This window comes from Camelina sativa, chromosome 11 (assembly GCF_030686135.1).
Source record: "Camelina sativa cultivar CO46 ecotype springtype chromosome 11, ASM3068613v1".
Taxonomy (NCBI): domain Eukaryota; kingdom Viridiplantae; phylum Streptophyta; class Magnoliopsida; order Brassicales; family Brassicaceae; genus Camelina; species Camelina sativa.
Window position 1 is genome coordinate 47138699 of NC_141890.1, and position 17438 is coordinate 47156136.

At 36.4% G+C, this 17438-nt stretch overlaps 5 protein-coding genes and 1 pseudogene across 5 annotated transcripts; 2 read left to right on the forward strand and 4 right to left on the reverse strand.

The window, feature by feature from the left end:
- Positions 1–1279: 1279 nt before the first annotated feature.
- On the reverse strand, positions 1280–1890 carry LOC104726508 (copper transporter 3). Its single transcript, XM_010445375.2, has one exon. It carries the CDS (start codon positions 1822–1824, stop codon positions 1345–1347), a length of 480 nt encoding a protein of 159 aa, XP_010443677.2. The 5' UTR covers positions 1825–1890; the 3' UTR covers positions 1280–1344.
- Positions 1891–3344: 1454 nt separating this feature from the next.
- LOC104726509 (copper transporter 1) lies at positions 3345–4176 on the forward strand. The gene has a single exon (XM_010445377.3). It carries the CDS (start codon positions 3507–3509, stop codon positions 4011–4013), a length of 507 nt encoding a protein of 168 aa, XP_010443679.2. The 5' UTR covers positions 3345–3506; the 3' UTR covers positions 4014–4176.
- A 1544-nt stretch (positions 4177–5720) lies between these two features.
- LOC104728989 (uncharacterized) lies at positions 5721–6697 on the reverse strand (annotated as a pseudogene).
- Positions 6698–7988: 1291 nt separating this feature from the next.
- On the forward strand, positions 7989–11784 carry LOC104726510 (protein TOC75-3, chloroplastic-like). Its single transcript, XM_087471938.1, has 6 exons — positions 7989–9832; positions 9984–10205; positions 10301–10408; positions 10498–10692; positions 10773–11276; positions 11366–11784. The coding sequence occupies exons 1-6, from the start codon at positions 8576–8578 to the stop codon at positions 11603–11605; spliced, it is 2526 nt and encodes an 841-aa protein (XP_087328064.1). The 5' UTR covers positions 7989–8575; the 3' UTR covers positions 11606–11784.
- A 666-nt stretch (positions 11785–12450) lies between these two features.
- LOC104728990 (putative pumilio homolog 16) lies at positions 12451–13713 on the reverse strand. The gene has a single exon (XM_010447895.3). It carries the CDS (start codon positions 13649–13651, stop codon positions 12563–12565), a length of 1089 nt encoding a protein of 362 aa, XP_010446197.3. The 5' UTR covers positions 13652–13713; the 3' UTR covers positions 12451–12562.
- A 515-nt stretch (positions 13714–14228) lies between these two features.
- LOC104728991 (UDP-glucuronic acid decarboxylase 3) lies at positions 14229–17067 on the reverse strand. Its single transcript, XM_087474194.1, has 12 exons — positions 16841–17067; positions 16625–16728; positions 16165–16251; positions 16001–16088; positions 15805–15896; positions 15653–15717; positions 15489–15577; positions 15314–15391; positions 15128–15221; positions 14907–15037; positions 14763–14803; positions 14229–14666 (listed from the first exon to the last, which is right to left on the reverse strand). Exons 2-12 carry the CDS (start codon positions 16703–16705, stop codon positions 14484–14486), a joined length of 1029 nt encoding a protein of 342 aa, XP_087330320.1. The 5' UTR covers positions 16706–16728; positions 16841–17067; the 3' UTR covers positions 14229–14483.
- Positions 17068–17438: the final 371 nt, after the last annotated feature.

Here is a 17438-nt window from a genome sequence, read left to right on the forward strand (position 1 = left end):
CAAAGCGTCTAAATTCAAAATTTAATGAGGAATATACAAACTAGATTGACTTCGTCTATATTTTGGTCTGAGAAATGCCGATAAAAAGGTAATGACAAAATAATTTTTCTGCAAATTTCGGTAACAAAACAAACTTGTAGGATGATGATCATCTAAGTTTTTTTCATGTTTCTTGTAAGGTTTATGATGTTTTACACGCAACAATTTGAAGGTCGTTGAAACTCCACGTTTTATATTGTGAAGTTGGACAGCAACTCAACGTTTTGCATATGCGTAAATGTGGAAACGATATAGAATAAATTTTTAAACGGTATGGAGTACAAAACAATTTATGTATGGGTATGACTCATACCGTATGAGTCGCATGATTTGATATCCACGAATATTGCATTTCTTTTTGGTTCTACACACAAGTCCCTTAATTTTTTTCTTTCTATTATATAAGGATTGTGTGATCCTTAACTAGTGATATTGTGAGTTTCATAACCTAACTAGTAACAAGCTATCAAGATTATTCAATCACAAGATTCAGAAGAACAATATTCTCTAAGCATTATTTCTTATATGATTTGCATTGTGCCGTTAGTAGGTAAGTTGTGTAACCAAAAGAGCTAACTCATCAAAGATTATAACCATTTCAGAAAAGAACACAAAATTTTTTATATGTGATAAGATTGTCTTCAGGCTAAAGGTAAAAACACTGGCAAAATAAATAAGACTAATCCTATGTCACAGAAACGTCCTTATAAGCGCATTAACCTCACAAATGAAAATCATAGATGTTTCATACATGCATTGTGTATTTTAATAAAAAAAAAATATCTTGTAAAAGCTATTATGCACGGCAATTGACGACCCAAACCAATTATATATTCCTATAGGCCCAATGATCTTTGAATCTTTCAGCTGGCTTCATCCAAATCATTACCTAAAAACCTGCTTAATATATATTTTGATATTTAGGTTCGGATATGATAAAATCAAACAAACGAATCGTATAAACCCGAAAATATAGAGGAAAATACTTAATTTTCATTTCAAAGAGTAGCATCAAGTCTGAGTCCTTGCTGCTTACTCCTTTCTAATCGCAACTTCTTCCTCAAACTCTGAATTCATCAATTACATCGTTCAATTCTTTAATAAATTAAAGAACAAAATATATATATATATATATATATATATATATATATATATCCAGAGAAATGACCTCTTCGGATCCACCAAACAGAGATACTATAATGAGGACAAATTAAGGAGTTCCAATCGTACTGAAACTAAATCCAAAAACGTGATACATTTTATTTTCATATTATTAGTTCATGTGGGAAACAAAAACAACAAACATCATAATTGATGTAAAAGAAAGAAAAGGAAATCAACAACCTCAGTGTGACTGTTACTGCTAGTGTCCCTAAAAGCCCTACTTCCAAAAATCATAAACCCTAATCCAAAACCAGCCATTGCAGCCAAGAAGACTCCTCCATTGAACGACATCACAGCCAACATGACCAAATAAGACAAACCAGCCCTCACGGTGTAAACCACCGTCTGGACTAGCCCTCCGCCAAAGCAAGCCGGACCAGATTTCATGAAACCGCACCGTGATAGCCACTCTGAGACTGCGGAAAGTGCAAAAATAGCGGCGAGACAGGCCCAATACATTTTCAAATTGGTCCCTGGCCAGCCGTCGAATAGAACCTCCGTGTTTTTCCCCCAAAAGAACGTCATGTGCATCATCCCACCGTGATGACGACGGCGATGTTGGAAGAACGATGATGGTGAAGGTGCCGAAGCTGCCTGAGAAGATCCGCTCATGCCGTTCATTGTTTAGAGATATTCTTAACGTGCGTTGTGAAGATTTTTATTGTAGCTGTTGTTGTTGTTGTTGTTGTGTGTGTATTTATAAGGGTTTTGGTTTTGGGTTGGAGTTTGGTGTGTAGTACAATGTACATTTTCACAACAATAATGCGATAATTGTGACTTTTATTTGAGTTTAAAATTGTACTTCAAAGATATTTAGTTGAGATGAGACTATGTTCTTTTTTTTCTTTTAAAACCAAAAATTGAAAAAGTAAAATATATACCCAAAGCTGGTGGAAAATCTAGAATCGTTTTTACTTTTGAGACTGTGATTTCGTCTGGTTTCTCGCTTTACTGTTAAAGCAAAAAAAAAAAAAAACTTTTGTTATGCTAATTAAATTAAAAGTATGCAGAATTGACAAAACAAACAATGAAAATTAACTTAAAACAAAAATTTCATACATATATATTTGGTGTTTTACATATGTAGCTAACTCTTATTGGTTTAATCATATCCTAAAAAAAAAAAATCATATCTTGGTCGTCCTGAGACATTGATCAACTACATTTCGCAACAAAATTAAATATCTTTCATGATACCTTTTCTACTAGAGAGTACGTATAAATTTTGGTGCATCAAAACATAAATGAATACGGCCCAAAAGAATATTCAGTAAATGGTGAAGAAAACAATAAACTAAAATTAACTAAGTTTTCTAATAGCAAATGATAAATATGGTCGTAAATTAGTAATGTCTTAGAGATATAGAACTTGTTATGGGCTCAGTCTATTATGAACATACATTCATATCATGGGCTGAGAAAGAAAGGATCGACAGTATTAAATGACAAATTTCTCAACAAGTTTATGGCTTTGTGCAGTTTAATATTTATTTATTCAGTATAAAGCATTATTAGAAAAAGAAAAGGACTCTCGAAATATGTAAACAGTTAATGCCAATTTACCCCCAAACGGCAAACGTTATATAAGACGTAATCGTTCATCTCAATGAGTTTCGTCAACGTAATGTTTACGATGTATTTATGGGAACTCCATATTTATACGTCTCCCTTTATGAGATGTCACATCAATAAAGTTCATATCTTCTTTCTCTTTTCCGTTTTTTTTTTGTGCGGTATTTTACACACTATACCATCGCAATCCTATATAACCAAAGTTGTATAGAATTATAGATTGATTGTCTATCTCAATCCTAAACAAACCTAAAGTTGATTTAGCAAATTTTGAAAATTCCATGAATGGTGATTTTTTTTGTCCTAAGAAGATATGATAATTAAACCCCAAAAAAGAAGAAGATATGATAATTGTAAATCAAGATCTTAATATAGTAATTAATTAAAGGGATTGGAATAAAAAGTTACTAACCTAAAAATTGGAGATTTCAGAGGATACAATTCTCTCTGTTTTTTTACTTTCTAAATATTACCTTACCTTTTTTATGTACGAGTACGACACAAAAGTTTTTGACAAGTCAATAAACAAGTTGTACTGTACTACAATAATACCCCCCCCCCCCCCCAATACTCTTTTCTTATCTCCACAGAAACCCAAATTTGTTCAAAAAGGAATCTCAATTAAATGCCAATAAATAAAATATACCAAACAACCAATTTCTAACAATTTTTCCTCCTCTCCTCCTCTCAAACAACACACACAAGAAGAGCCAAAGAACAAAGAAGAAACCATGGATCACGGTCACATGCATGACATGTCTCCACCACCATCACCATCATCATCATCATCATCGATGATGAACAATGGATCCATGAACGGAGGAGGAGGACCACATCACCACATGATGATGATGCACATGACTTTCTTTTGGGGCAAGAACACGGAGGTTCTCTTCTCCGGTTGGCCAGGAACAAGCTCCGGCATGTACGCTCTTTGTCTCATCTTCGTCTTCTTCCTCGCCGTCCTCACCGAATGGCTTGCTCATTCCTCTCTCCTCCGTACCGGTGATGATTCGGCTAACCGCGCCGCAGGACTAATCCAAACCGCCGTGTATACCCTCCGTACCGGTCTAGCCTACCTAGTCATGCTCGCCGTCATGTCTTTTAACGCCGGTGTGTTTCTTGTCGCTCTCGCCGGTCATGCCGTTGGTTTCATGTGGTTCGGAAGCCGCACTTTTCGGAATCCTTCCGATGACCGGAAAACTAACTATCTTCCTCCCTCAGGTTGTGCATGTTAATGATAATATTGTGTTATATTGTATATGTATGGATTGATCCATGCTTGTCTTTATAATTAAAGATCTAGGGGTTGTAGTTTTCTTGATTATTTTCTGGATTTGTTCTTGAGAGGTTTCACATGTGTGTGAGTATGAGGAAGAGGAATATTTAATATTTTGATTACCTGCTGGCTTGATGGCGAAAGCTGAAAATACCAATTTGCTACATTGGGACACAAATTTGTTTTTTTCCTCTCAGATTTCATTATAAAAAATTTCTTAGAAAATATAATTAAGAGGCAAATAATTTATATATGTTCCTATCGAATACCATATTCTCATTGAAGTCCCGTGACCTCGCTGACCCTGCGACAACGACACATATAGTTAGAGGATTCCCTTTTATATATTGGTTTAGGGAGTTTGAGAAAAGGTTAGATGTAACTCATACTCATTAACTAATTTATTATAATCAAGTTACGAGAAGAAAGAGAAGAGAAAGATGATGATTAACCTAAAAAGAAAGAGAGATGAAGAACGATGATCATCAAACTCTCTAAACCTAAAATAACCCCTGTTTCTCGTATGTGTTTAACACGGACAATACTCTTATAACAAGTTTCTTAGTGGGCCTTATTTAACAAGTTTTTTTAATTGTCACATTCAGGTATAAAATCTTCAGCTCTCAGATCAGATTCCTCTGTTCTTCATGAAAGTTAAGTGCATACTGATCAAGCAAGTGCTGATCTTCTGCCACTTGTAAACCCGATCCGTTCCATATAAGACTGCAATGCTAACTTCTGTTCCAAGCAAGTGAATGTCTTTGGCACCCTTTGGTTGCTTGGTCCAAATTTTCTTTGTTTAATGCACCAACATTTTTTTTAATCTATTTTTGGATGCCGAATTGAATTTCAGTGTAGTGGTCTCCTTCGCATCTTTGGTGAGACGTTCTCTTGATATTCAAGGGACTGCGATCGAATGCTTCTGATCAAGTTGATTTAATCATGAAAGGTTCTAAACTAAGCGTAACATTAGAGTTACGTCTTTCTTACTAGTTACTATAATCTTAAACTTACACAGGAGTTCTGGTGCATGTAAGCATGTAACGTTAAGCTATTCGTTCTGACGGTTGAATTTATGAGGACGCGAAGTCGGTTCATAGTCTTTGAGCTAGAAAACGGAGAAATGTGATGAATAATTGGCAGAGAATTGAAAAAAAAAAAAAAGCAGAGAGCTGAAGCAAAATAGAACAAACAAAGAGATAAGACATAAGAGATCAAACAAAGAGATCTTAGCTATGATTCTCAACAATTTGTCACGATTATTATTAGGCTTTAACGAATTTGGTTTCTTATTTGGAGCGGAGTAGCCTAATTCCGATCACCTCAAGCAAACGGTAATGCCGTAATGGTAACTTCGACGTACGCTTTAAGAAGATGACGAAAACGTGGTTCTCTTCATTGAGAAATAATACTTAAAGTTTAGCAACATTTAGAATCTAAACAATCTCAAACACACGATGCACTTGATGTAAAAAAGTTTTTTTTTGCAAATAAATTTTACATTTTATTCAAAGAAAAGAAAAAAAATATTTTTATTAAATGAAAAAAATGTGAACAATCGGATGATTAAAACACCATATTTCTCCAAGAGCTATTCTAAACAAAAAAAAAAAAAAAAAAAAAAACCTTTAGCATAAATTAACTAGTAGCAGTCATCATCTCATAACACACTTGCTATAAAAAATATATATATATATTCTACAATATATAGAAATCTTCATCAGGGTATCGAAAACAAGTCCTGATCACAGATATTTTCACTGCCCAGCAACTCTTTAATCCAATCTTCAAACCGTTCAGTCTCCATGGCTTCAACCTGCTCATCCACCTTCTCTCCTCCGAGTGCCTCTTTTTTCTGCTGCTCCCAGAAAGAAGAAGAGTCATCATCATGCTGATCATGATTACTAGAAGTGGAAGCTTCTTCGCCATGATCCTTCTCCTTCTTCTTCTTCGAATTCCTTTTCTTGTGAACCTTGCAGGGGACGACGTCGACTAGCTCCTGATCAAGCTTATCTTCCTCATGATGATGATCCTTCTTCTTTTCCTTCTTCTTCTTCTTCTCCGACCATTTTTTCTTGTGAATCTTGCAGAGGACTACCCCCTGGAACGTATCAGTAGGTAGCCTAAACTCGTCCATAATTCAGCTTTCGTTGCTTGGAACATCAACAGAAACACTACCGACGTCTCCTCTCCTATGCTTCTTGTTCTTGTTCTTGCTGGCGCTATGATAAGTAAATTTTTGCTTTACCCCGATGACCTTCCCTGTTTCCTCGTCGATGATATCTTCTGTCCCATTTGCATGCCAGTTCCCACGGTCAATGCCATCTCCGATGATCTTCCGCTTGGAGTACTTACCACAACCAACCTTCTCTTTAGAGATCTGAGTCTTTGGAGTGACATAATACCATTCATCTTCCTTGAGAAAAGGATGGTTGATGTGGTCCAACAACCATGGCTCCTTGGCATAAACATCTTTCACCACTATAAAGTCTTCCATGGGCTCACCTCTTAGCATTGGTATAAGATAAGAGTTGATGACTTCTGGCTCCGTGGGATCAAAGTGAAGTCCTTCATCCTCTTCGTAGTAGTCGTTCTCCGTTGTCATTCTATGGTTCTCAAGGTTGAAAGCTGAGGTAAAGGCGATTATTTGTTCTGTGATTGTTGATCTTAATATTGTTTTAAGGTTTTGTATATATATCCTAATATTGTTTTTATCAATAATATAAATTTTATTATTTTCTTTTTAAAAAATTAAGATATATATGAAATTCTTCTTAAATATTCAGTTTTAAGATAGCTACAACAAATAAATAAGTTCGTTTTAATTTTTTTTGGCAGCTAATTTCTATAGTTTTTAATTATTATTTTTTTGCATTAAACTCATGTAAAATATTATTTCTTAAAACCAAATACAATATTATTCTTTGATTGTTGCTAGATTATGTATGATGAGAGAGATATGAGAGATTATGAGTTCATGTGTGTTTCTTCATATATTGGTTTAGGTGTCCTACAATTCCAACTAAAATTGGGTTTCTTTGGCACTCCGGTGGAGTCGGTCGCAGAGGTGTTGCTGTAACCATTTGACTAAAGACACTTCCCATTTTTTTTTTTTTGCATTAAACACAAGTAAATATTATTTCTTAAAACCAAATACAATATTATTTGTTAGTCTGGTTAAAAACAGAAATAATTGTTATACCCTAAATAATTAAATAAACACATGAAAACAATATATAGCTGATGAACTTTGTAACCAATGAAATTTTGTATTTGTGATAAAAAAAAAGTTAAATAATTAGTGTTCCCTAAATTAGTTAGACAAAAAATATATTATAAAATCAGAAATTATATTATAATTTTATCCAAACTATAATGCCTTCTATACATTGCTAATTTCAAACATTTATATTTTTATAAACTTTATATTAAATAACCTATGAAAGTTTATTTGTTAGTCTGGTGAAAAAAATGTACAGAATTGCTAATAATATAAGTAGATCAAATAAAGTGTTACAAGCTATAATAACTAAATAAACACATGAAAACCAACATATTATATATATATTTTGTATACCCTCTGTTTTTTTAAAAAGAAAAAAAGAGAAATGGTTTTAAAAGTAAAAATGTTTTATTTTATGTTTGCTACGCAAATTTGTACTTGAATATTTCATACTCCGTATACGTAGTCCTGGGCAAATAAACCGAACTGAAATTTCGGTTCCGGTTCGGGTATGGATAGTGGACAATAACTGATTGGATAGTGTTTTAATTATCCATGGATATCGGTTCGGTTATCCGAATCAAACCGAACACGTACTAAAATTATGTTTTAGCCGAGAATCGAATTAAGACCTCTACAAACTGGAGTGCGCAACATGGCCACTGCGCCACGTTGAAGTTTTAGCTTTGTATTACGTGTTAATTTATATAAAGTAATAAAAAGTAAACTAAAAAACCATATATATTTAGACAAAAATACCAAAATATTTGAAATAAATCAAATATCATGAAGTTTTTAGATATATTTGTTAAAATATAATCAAATTTTATTTAAATAATATTTTAAAAATTTATATTACACTATTTCGGATATCCGGAACCGAACCGAAAATAACCGAACCCGAACCGAAATAGTAAATTAACCGAATGGATACTAAACCTCTATATCCAAACTAACCGGAACCGAATAGATATATCCGAAACCAAACCGAATACCCGAACGCCCAGGACTACGTATACGGATGAAATGAAATGAAAGTAAAATAACTGAAACTACTAATAAGTAAACACAACAACCTCAGCTAACATATCCGATTCATACCCGAGTGGTGTCGGTTTAAAACAAAATTCAAACCAGGCCCATTTGTAAAACAATATGGCCCAAATTACTTTTATGTATGGTCTAATAAAATATACTACAATTAAATACAACTCTCCTTTAAAAGACCAAAAAGTCTCTCTCTAGCTTGGTCCGCAAGTCAAGAAAAACAAGAAACCTTTTTGCTCCTCCTCCTCGTCATGCTCACATTCGCCATCAACGGCCAGCTTATCGCGGCGCCGATAACTTACACCACCGCTTCTTCTTATCTCTCCTCTCGCCGTCAATATTCATCCCTATACTCGTCACGCGAACTCCGTTTCAACTCACCTCCCCCTCGCCTCCCATCGTTAACTTGCTCCTCAACAAGCTCACGTAATCAGAGGTTTGAGCCTTCCTCCAACAATACTCAGCTTAACTCACTGGCGAGATCTTTTTCTGTCCATGACTCCGGTAAGCCGAAGCGTTCTTCTAACGGTAATATCCGTAAGTCACTTGCGCAATCTCTCGTTGTCACCTCTGTTTCCTCCGCCGCGTCTCTGTTTCTTCCACGACTCTTTTCTCTTCTTTCGATTCTAAAAGGCGGTGGCGGTGGAGGAGGAGGCGGTGTAGGTGGAGGAGGAGGAGGCGGAGGCGGAGATGGCGGATTTTGGAGGGATTTGTTTTTCTTGGCACGAGTGGCCGTAGCTGACGAAGAACCGTCACCGGAATGGGATTCTCACGGTTTACCGGCGAACATTGTTGTACAGTTGAACAAGCTAAGTGGTTTGAAAAAGTATAAAATCTCAGATATAATCTTCTTTGATCGACGGAGTAAAGCCAACGCCGAAACAGAGGATTCTTTCTTCGACATTGTATCGATTCAGCCAGGAGGAGTCTACACAAAAGCTCAGTTGCAGAGCGAGTTAGAAACCCTAGCTACTTGTGGTTTCTTTGATAAAATCGATTTCGAAGGGAAGACGAAGCCTGACGGAACCCTAGGTGTTACGTTCTCTTTCGTGGAGAGCAGGTGGCCAGCCACGGAGAGGGTTCGATGCATCAACGTAGGGCTAATGGCACAACTTAAGCCGGTAAAGATTGATCAAGACATGACAGAGAAAGAGATGATTGAACATTTGAGGAGTCAGGAGAAAGATTACAAGCAGAGGATTGAGAAGGCAAGACCTTGTTTGTTGCCTGGATCAGTTCAGCGAGAGGTGATGCATATGTTAAGGGATCAAAGGAGTTTAAGTGCGAGGTTTTTGCAGAAGGTTACAGATCGAGCTCTTAAATGGTACCAAGACAAAGGGTATGTGTGTGCTAATATGAATATTGGATGCTTGAACAGTAAGGAACTTGTTCTTGAAGTTGTGGAAGGAGATATAACAAAGTTGGTTATTCAGTTTCAAGATAAGCTTGGAAATGTAGTTGAAGGTCACACACAGATCCCTGTCGTGCGGAGGCAAATTCCCAAACAGGTAAGTGTATCTCGATCCAGCTCAATGTGTTCACCATTGATGTGATTGTGATTATGGATCATGACTTAAAATTACTAAACCATTTAAAACGTATTTAGAGATTTCAGATGATAAACTTGTACTAATATATGTTTTTTTGTTTGGTTAACAGCTTCGTCCAGGTCATGTGTTCAACATGAAAGTTGCGAACCAAGCTGTGCAGAACATTCACTCTTTAGGCTTGTTCTCTAATACAGAGATAATTCCAATTCCAGATGAGAAAAATGAAGGAGGTTTAATTCTTGAGATCAAGCTTAAGGAGAAAGATCAGAGATCAGTAGACGTAACTACAGATTGGGATATTGTTCCTGGACCCCAAGGGTATCCTTCATTGGTATGTGCTGCTGCTACTAAACTTGGAACTTGTTAAGTTTTAAAATCGGCCCTAAATTTGCTTAATGTCCATTGTTTTTTATCTTGCGTTATTAGGCTTCGCTTCAGCCAGGCGGGACTGTTTCTTTCGAACATAAAAACATCAAGGGCCTTAATCGATCTCTCATGGGTTCAGTGTCCACTAGCAACCTTTCGAATCCTGAGGTACACTTGGTTTTCATATGATTCTGATACATATCTGGTTCAAACATTAGTCTGATAACATCCATATATACACTTGGTCTTGCTCGCAGGATGATCTTTCGTTTCAGTTTGAGTATGTACATCCATATCTTGACGGTGTTTCCAATCCTAGAAACCGTACTTTCAAAACAAGCTTCTTCAACACCGGTAAACTTAGCCCAGTGTTCACTGGAGGACCTGGCTTTGAGGAAGGAGTGGCTCCAATCTTGGTGGATCGAGCTGGTGGAAAAGCTACTATAACTGAGGTAATAACCAAGTCCCCTGTCCCTGTGATCAACTTGTTTTCTTCTCCTACAAGCAAACCTAAACAAATTTTTGCGCGCAGGACTTCACACGTCAGAGTAAACTTACATATGGACTTGTGTTGGAAGAAATAACAACCAGAGATGAAAACAAACAAATCGCTTCAAATGGTCTGGTGTTATTGCCTAATGGAGCAATCAATGTTGACGGACCTCCAACAACTCTCAGTGGTACCGGTACTGATCGTATAGCCTTTCTACAAGGCAACATAACCCGAGACACCACCAAGTTTGTGAATGGTGCTATTGTTGGAGATAGAAATATCTTTCAGGTGGATCAAGGCTTGGGTATAGGAAGCAAGTTCCCACTCTTCAACCGTCACCAACTAACCTTAACAAAGTTCATTCAGCTGATGCAAGTAGAAGAAGGACCCGGTAAACAAGAACCACCAGTTCTAGTCCTCCATAGCCATTATGGTGGCTGCGTAGGTGATCTTCCAAGCTATGATGCTTTTGCTCTTGGAGGACCTAAATCTGTTCGAGGTTACACCATGGGAGAGCTCGGTGCAGCTAGAAACATTCTCGAGGTATAGATGATATAACAGAACTCATATACAAGATCGTTTTCTAAACCTAATTCTGATGGAGTTTTTTTTTTGGTGTTACAATTGTATAGGTTAGTGCTGAGATTAGAGTACCTGTGAAGAACACACATGTGTATGCATTTGCTGAGCATGGAAACGATTTGGGAAGCTCAAAAGATGTGAAAGGTAATCCCACGGCCGTGTACAAGAGAATGGGACATGGTTCATCTTATGGTGTTGGTGTGAAACTCGGTCAGATACGAGCTGAATATGTTGTAGATCACAATTGTGGAACCGGTGCTCTGTCTCTCCAGTTCGGAGAGAGATATTGAGGTTTAAGTTTGACACGTCTTGCAAAAGAATTGCTCCTTGTTTTTGGTTGTTCACAATTCGTTAACTAAAACATCTACTTTGGTTAATATAAAACTGGATAAAACTGGATACTCTGTAATATTTAACTTTTAGATCATTTGGTTATGTAAATTATTGATTATCAATTGTGAAGCTTTTCTATTTAACGAATCCAGAATTTCGTTTTGACAATCAATTTTATTCTGTAACTTGTTCGTCTATTCGCCAAAAAAAAAACATATTTGTTATGATGTAAAATCCAAATTACGTTACATAGAATTAAGATAAACTACTTTTTCAATTAACCTGAATTTCGTTTTGACAATCAATTTTATTCTGTAACTTGTTTGTCTATTCGCCAAAAAAAAAACATATTTGTTATGATGTAAAATCCAAATTACGTTACATAGAATTAAGATAAACTACTTTTTCAATTAACCTGAATTTCGTTTTGACAATCAATTTTATTCTGTAACTTGTTCGTCTATTCGCCAAAAAAAAAACATATTTGTTATGATGTAAAATCCAAATTACGTTACATAGAATTAAGATAAACTACTTTTTCAATTAACCTGAATTTCGTTTTGACAATCAATTTTATTCTGTAACTTGTTCGTCTATTCGCCAAAAAAAAAACATATTTGTTATGATGTAAAATCCAAATTACGTTACATAGAATTAAGATAAACTACTTTTTCAATTAACCTGTAACAAAAACATATATATGCAATATTTAAAGTTTCAAATTGAATTTAGATCATTACACCAAAATAAATCGACAAACTTCTCCTACTAACTAAATTTCACCAAAAATCCTAACAAAAAAAAAACCAAAACCCCCCAAAAAAATCTAAAAATAGAACACATTTAAAACCCGGTTGACAAGAAAACAAACGAACACTTCAAACGTTAAAGTAACCCACTAGTTTGGGATAAAGCTAATAGGATGATATCAAAACAGAGTCCAAGATGGTTGCAATGTTTCTTCCAGGAGACCTAGGCAAGAGATGGCGAAAAGGGATTAGCTTGTTCACCAAACCATTAAACAGATCAGCCGTCATATAGCCCCTCGTGAGTCCCAGTGCCTTCCTCACCACGAAATTCCCATACTCGCTCCTCGCCAGCCTCATCAACCTCTCTCCCTCGCACTTCACAAGATCCATAACCACCTCTTCCATTACCGAGTCCCCCACTTTCAAAAGCCCCTCCACGATGTAGCTTCCAAACTTCTTAAACGAGAGATCAACGTAGTGGCCTCGTAGATTAACAGCAATGTTACGCGTGCAACGCATGTCTTTCAGTCTAAGCAAGTGTTGGATCACAAAGTTCCCGTAAGGATCATTGCTTAGCCAAACAGCGTTGTTCGCGACTAGGTCTAGGAGCTGGTTTCTGTAGGAAGAACGGTCCAAGTCGGTTATGATTTCGTTGAGGGCGATGCAACCGTGTTGGTCACGCGCTAGGTAAAGCACATACTGGAGAATGAGCTTGTACAGTGGCTCCTTCTTGTCCTGTTGGAAAACTCTAGTTCCCTGTATCCCCACGTAGGACGCGTGCTTGTCTGTCATGACCTGGAGGAAGAGGCGCGTGATAGCTTCGCAGAAGAGACCGTCCATGTATTCGGATCTCCCCATGAGTCTCTGTATGTTTTTGGAGCCGTTATGGTCTCTTGCGATCTCCATGAAGAAATCGGAGTCTGAAGTCAGCGTATACACCATCCGTTGAAGCTTTATTATGTCGAACACTGAGATCACGTCTTTAAAGTGAGGCACATCTTCGTCGCTTCTAGTCATTAGGTTAAAGATCCATTGCAGAGTGGCTATCTCCAATATTTCAGGTGCTAAACCCTCCGTGATCTCCCAGTCCCCGCAGAATAAGGAATCTCCGCCGCCACGTGAAAAAGGAGGAGGAGGAGGAGGAGGACGAATCATCGGAGGCTCCGCATTCATGAATTGTCTTGCCGGGGCAAAACGGAGGTCTGGTAAAGCATCAAACATTGTCGACATGGAAAAGGGATTGGTGTTTGCCATTGTATTAGGTTCGATCTATGGAATTGAACAACTTTCGGAGATGATTAGGGTTTTTGTTGTGATTTTTGAGAATGCTAAAGATTTGAGTGTTCTGAATCGTTATGATAGGTTATATATATACGAGTCCGAGAGGTTTTGGTTTTACTTTTCCTACTCAAAACATGAGTCACGTAGGTTGTTACTTCTCCCAAAAGAAATTGGAAATCTATCTAACAACATCGCTAGAGTTTCCTTTTTACCGTTGACAAAAAAAGATAGTTTTCTTTTTACCTTTTTTACGTCTAACTAAAATACTGATTGCGTGTTCAGATTTCTCAATCTTAAAATTACTTTAAACAAATTTAATGATTGAAAAGTTTAATCAACATAATACTTAATTCTCAATCTTAAAATTACTTTAAACAAATTTAATGATTGAAAATTTTAATCAACATAATACTTAATTCCAAATTTATAATTCAGAATCTTAGATAATGACACACCAACGATGGTTACAACTTACGTAAAATAATCTGTTTGGCACATATATTTTAGTCGGTGTATATGACGATCAAAACATTATAATACCGTCTGAAAATAAATGTGAAAAAAAATTCATTAAAGCTGTAAATCGATAAACCAGAACCACAAATATATTGAGAAAAAACAAGAAAGAGTCTTCACAAAAAGACCCTTTACCAAACTTATTTCTCTACGAACAAAAGCAATATGAATAACACATGAAAACCAAACGACCACCACTTTGTAAGTATGATAACATCACCATATATATATAACTCAACAGCTGACGACAACTCAGTGAACTCAAAACCGCGTCTGTGTGTTTTGCGTTTTAGTTTTTGGGGACGTTAAGCCTTAGTCGGAAATCTTCTTCCATGAGGGGGAGTCCTTCTCTGAGCTTCACCTTTGGCTCCCAACCCAACACTTCTTTGGCCTTACTGATGTCTGGTTTCCTCTGTCTTGGATCGTCTGGTGTGTTCTCCACCATCTTTATCTCTATGCTTGGGTTTATAAGCTGTGATTTCATATAAACAAAACAAAACGTTAAGGAACGAAAACATGAATCATATGCAAGATTTATCATAACGTTTTAGAGTAAATCGACTCATACCTCCTTAACTGTCTCAGCTAGTTCCACCATTGTAAATTCACCTGAGAAACAGAGAGATTTAGACAGAAGCAGTTGTAAGTTTAGATTAGAGTTGCTCACTCTAGTTATAGGGACTAAAGTTAAGGTTGGATTGGAAAGGCGGACCTGGGTTACCGATGTTGATAGGACCAGTATCATCACCTTCCATAAGACGGATAAGTCCATCTACCATGTCGGATACATAACAGAAACTGCGGGTCTGTGTCCCGGGTTTCTGAACAGTCAATGCCTCTCCCCTACAACACATTCATGGAAACAACTAAGCAGAGATGAAAAAAAAACAAAAAAAACTGGGGTTTGATGAGTTGAGAGAGCAAATACTTTACCTGAGTGCTTGAGCAATGAAGTTGCTCACGACACGTCCATCATCAATGTTCATTCGAGGACCATACGTGTTGAAGATTCTAGCAATGCGGATTTCTACAAATAAACGAACAGGCGAATGAGAATCTTAAAGGAATCACTGGATAAAGAAAGAGTCATGAAGTGAGTTTGGAAGAACACAAACTAACCAATGCCGTGTTGTCTGTGGTAGTCAAACATCAAGGTCTCTGCTACACGCTTGCCTTCATCATAGCAACTCCGAACCCCTTTTCATAACAGCAAACCAGGTCAAGTTTACAAAAGCTGTAAAAATCAAAATGCAAGAAGATTCCTTATATAAGATGAGAACCATTTGAAACTTACCAATTGGGTTGACATTTCCCCAGTAGCTCTCTGGTTGAGGGTGGATGAGAGGATCTCCATAAACTTCCGAGGTTGAGGTGAGCAAAATTCTGTTCAAAGAAGAACAAATCTTAGCTGCAAAGCTGAGGGGTTAATAAAGGATGTAATCTAGAAAGATTCCGAACCTTGCTCCAACACGCTTGGCAAGACCGAGCATGTTTAGTGTACCGATCACATTGGTCTTGATTGTCTGCAGAAACAAGATTACATATTATAAAACTACTGGTTCCTTCTGACTATACTAAAGCGACATAAGAACAATATATCCTACACAAACCTTAACAGGGTTGTACTTGTAGAAGATAGGAGAGGCAGGACAAGCAAGATGGTAAATCCTATCAACCTCGATCAACAAAGGCTCCGTAACATCTATATAACCCGAAAACCAAATAGAGATGATGTCTGTCAACTCTTGTTGGCATAAAATATATAATCCACCTTTTGACAATAAACTGAGAGTCTGAAGACCATACCGTGACGAATAAGCTCAAACCTCGGGTGACCGATCCACTTCTTGAGGTTTTCTTTTGATCCAGTGAAATAGTTATCAGCAACAATCACCTGGAGAATAAAAAACGAAACAATTAAACTTGAGGAAACAAAAAAAGCATCTCAAGTTTAGTAGAAGTATACATACCTCATTCTTCTCATTTTCCATGAGCTTATCAACCAAGTGAGAACCGATGAAACCAGCTCCACCAGAAATCAAGATCCTCATATTGGACTAAAGAAAACAAGAAAATGACACAAACAACAACAAAAGTAAGAAACTTTAAACTCATATAACTTACATAAGAACCCTCCAATCACAGCCAATCAGATCAAACTAATAAAACCCCCACAAGATCTGATTCTGTAAAAAAACTAGAATGATCCAGTGTCCTCCCAAAATGTAGGCCAGCAAAAAAAGGGTCAGATCTAAGTGACATAAACAAAGGATTGTAGTTCCAAGTATCTTCATTTACAATGCCAAAGAGATCAAGTTCCATTACATAAGATCATTGTGACACAACACAACTAAAACAATGCAATTTTCGAAGGGCGATCGCATCTTGAAATCTCAAAATTGAAACTTTTACAGAAATTATAAAAGCTACCTGAAAAAACTTGGAATTGCGCAGAGGAGAAGGAGAAGGAGGAGGCTTTGTGCTGTTCTGTTTCTCACTTGTCGCCGCCATTGCTTGAGAGAGAGATCTCAATCCTGTGTTTTTTTTTTTTTTTTTTTTTTTACCAAAACGCATTAATTGAGATTGAGATTAACAGAAACAGTAAAAAAAAAAACGAAACTTTACAAGAAAAAGATCAGGATTTACCAGAGAAGCTTCGATGAATCGAAGAAGACAAAGATTTTAGATATGTGAATAAAGAGATACAAAGAGATCGTGTACTTATAGTCCTAGGACCTAGGTGTCTCTCAACTTCATCTACCAATTAACAAAAATTTTAACTTCTTTTTTCTTTAATTAACAAAGAAAATTACAAAAACAGTTTAATTTTAGTTTTTTTTTTTTTTTTTTTGTTGACAACAACAATTTAAAATAGCAAAATATTTGACGTTAGCTACTAAATCACGTCAACGTTTGACCTAACATTTCTGACGTGTCAATTTTTATTTACTTTTTTTTTTTTGCTGCTTTTTATTCAGTACTCTCTATAAGACTTTCGAAAATCTTTTTGGTATGTTTTTTACTGTTTACATATGTCATTTTATCTACGAAATGCTCATATAACTCGAAGACGACACTACGTACTATTTTAGATTATACTAAAATAAGCCAACAACTTGTCAATCACTTTGTTCACACAAATCAATCATTCACCATCCTACCATGTATCGTCCACCATCTATGATCTATCCTTAATCCTTCATCATCCACTCGTCTACAAACTTATCATCTAACATCCACAAAT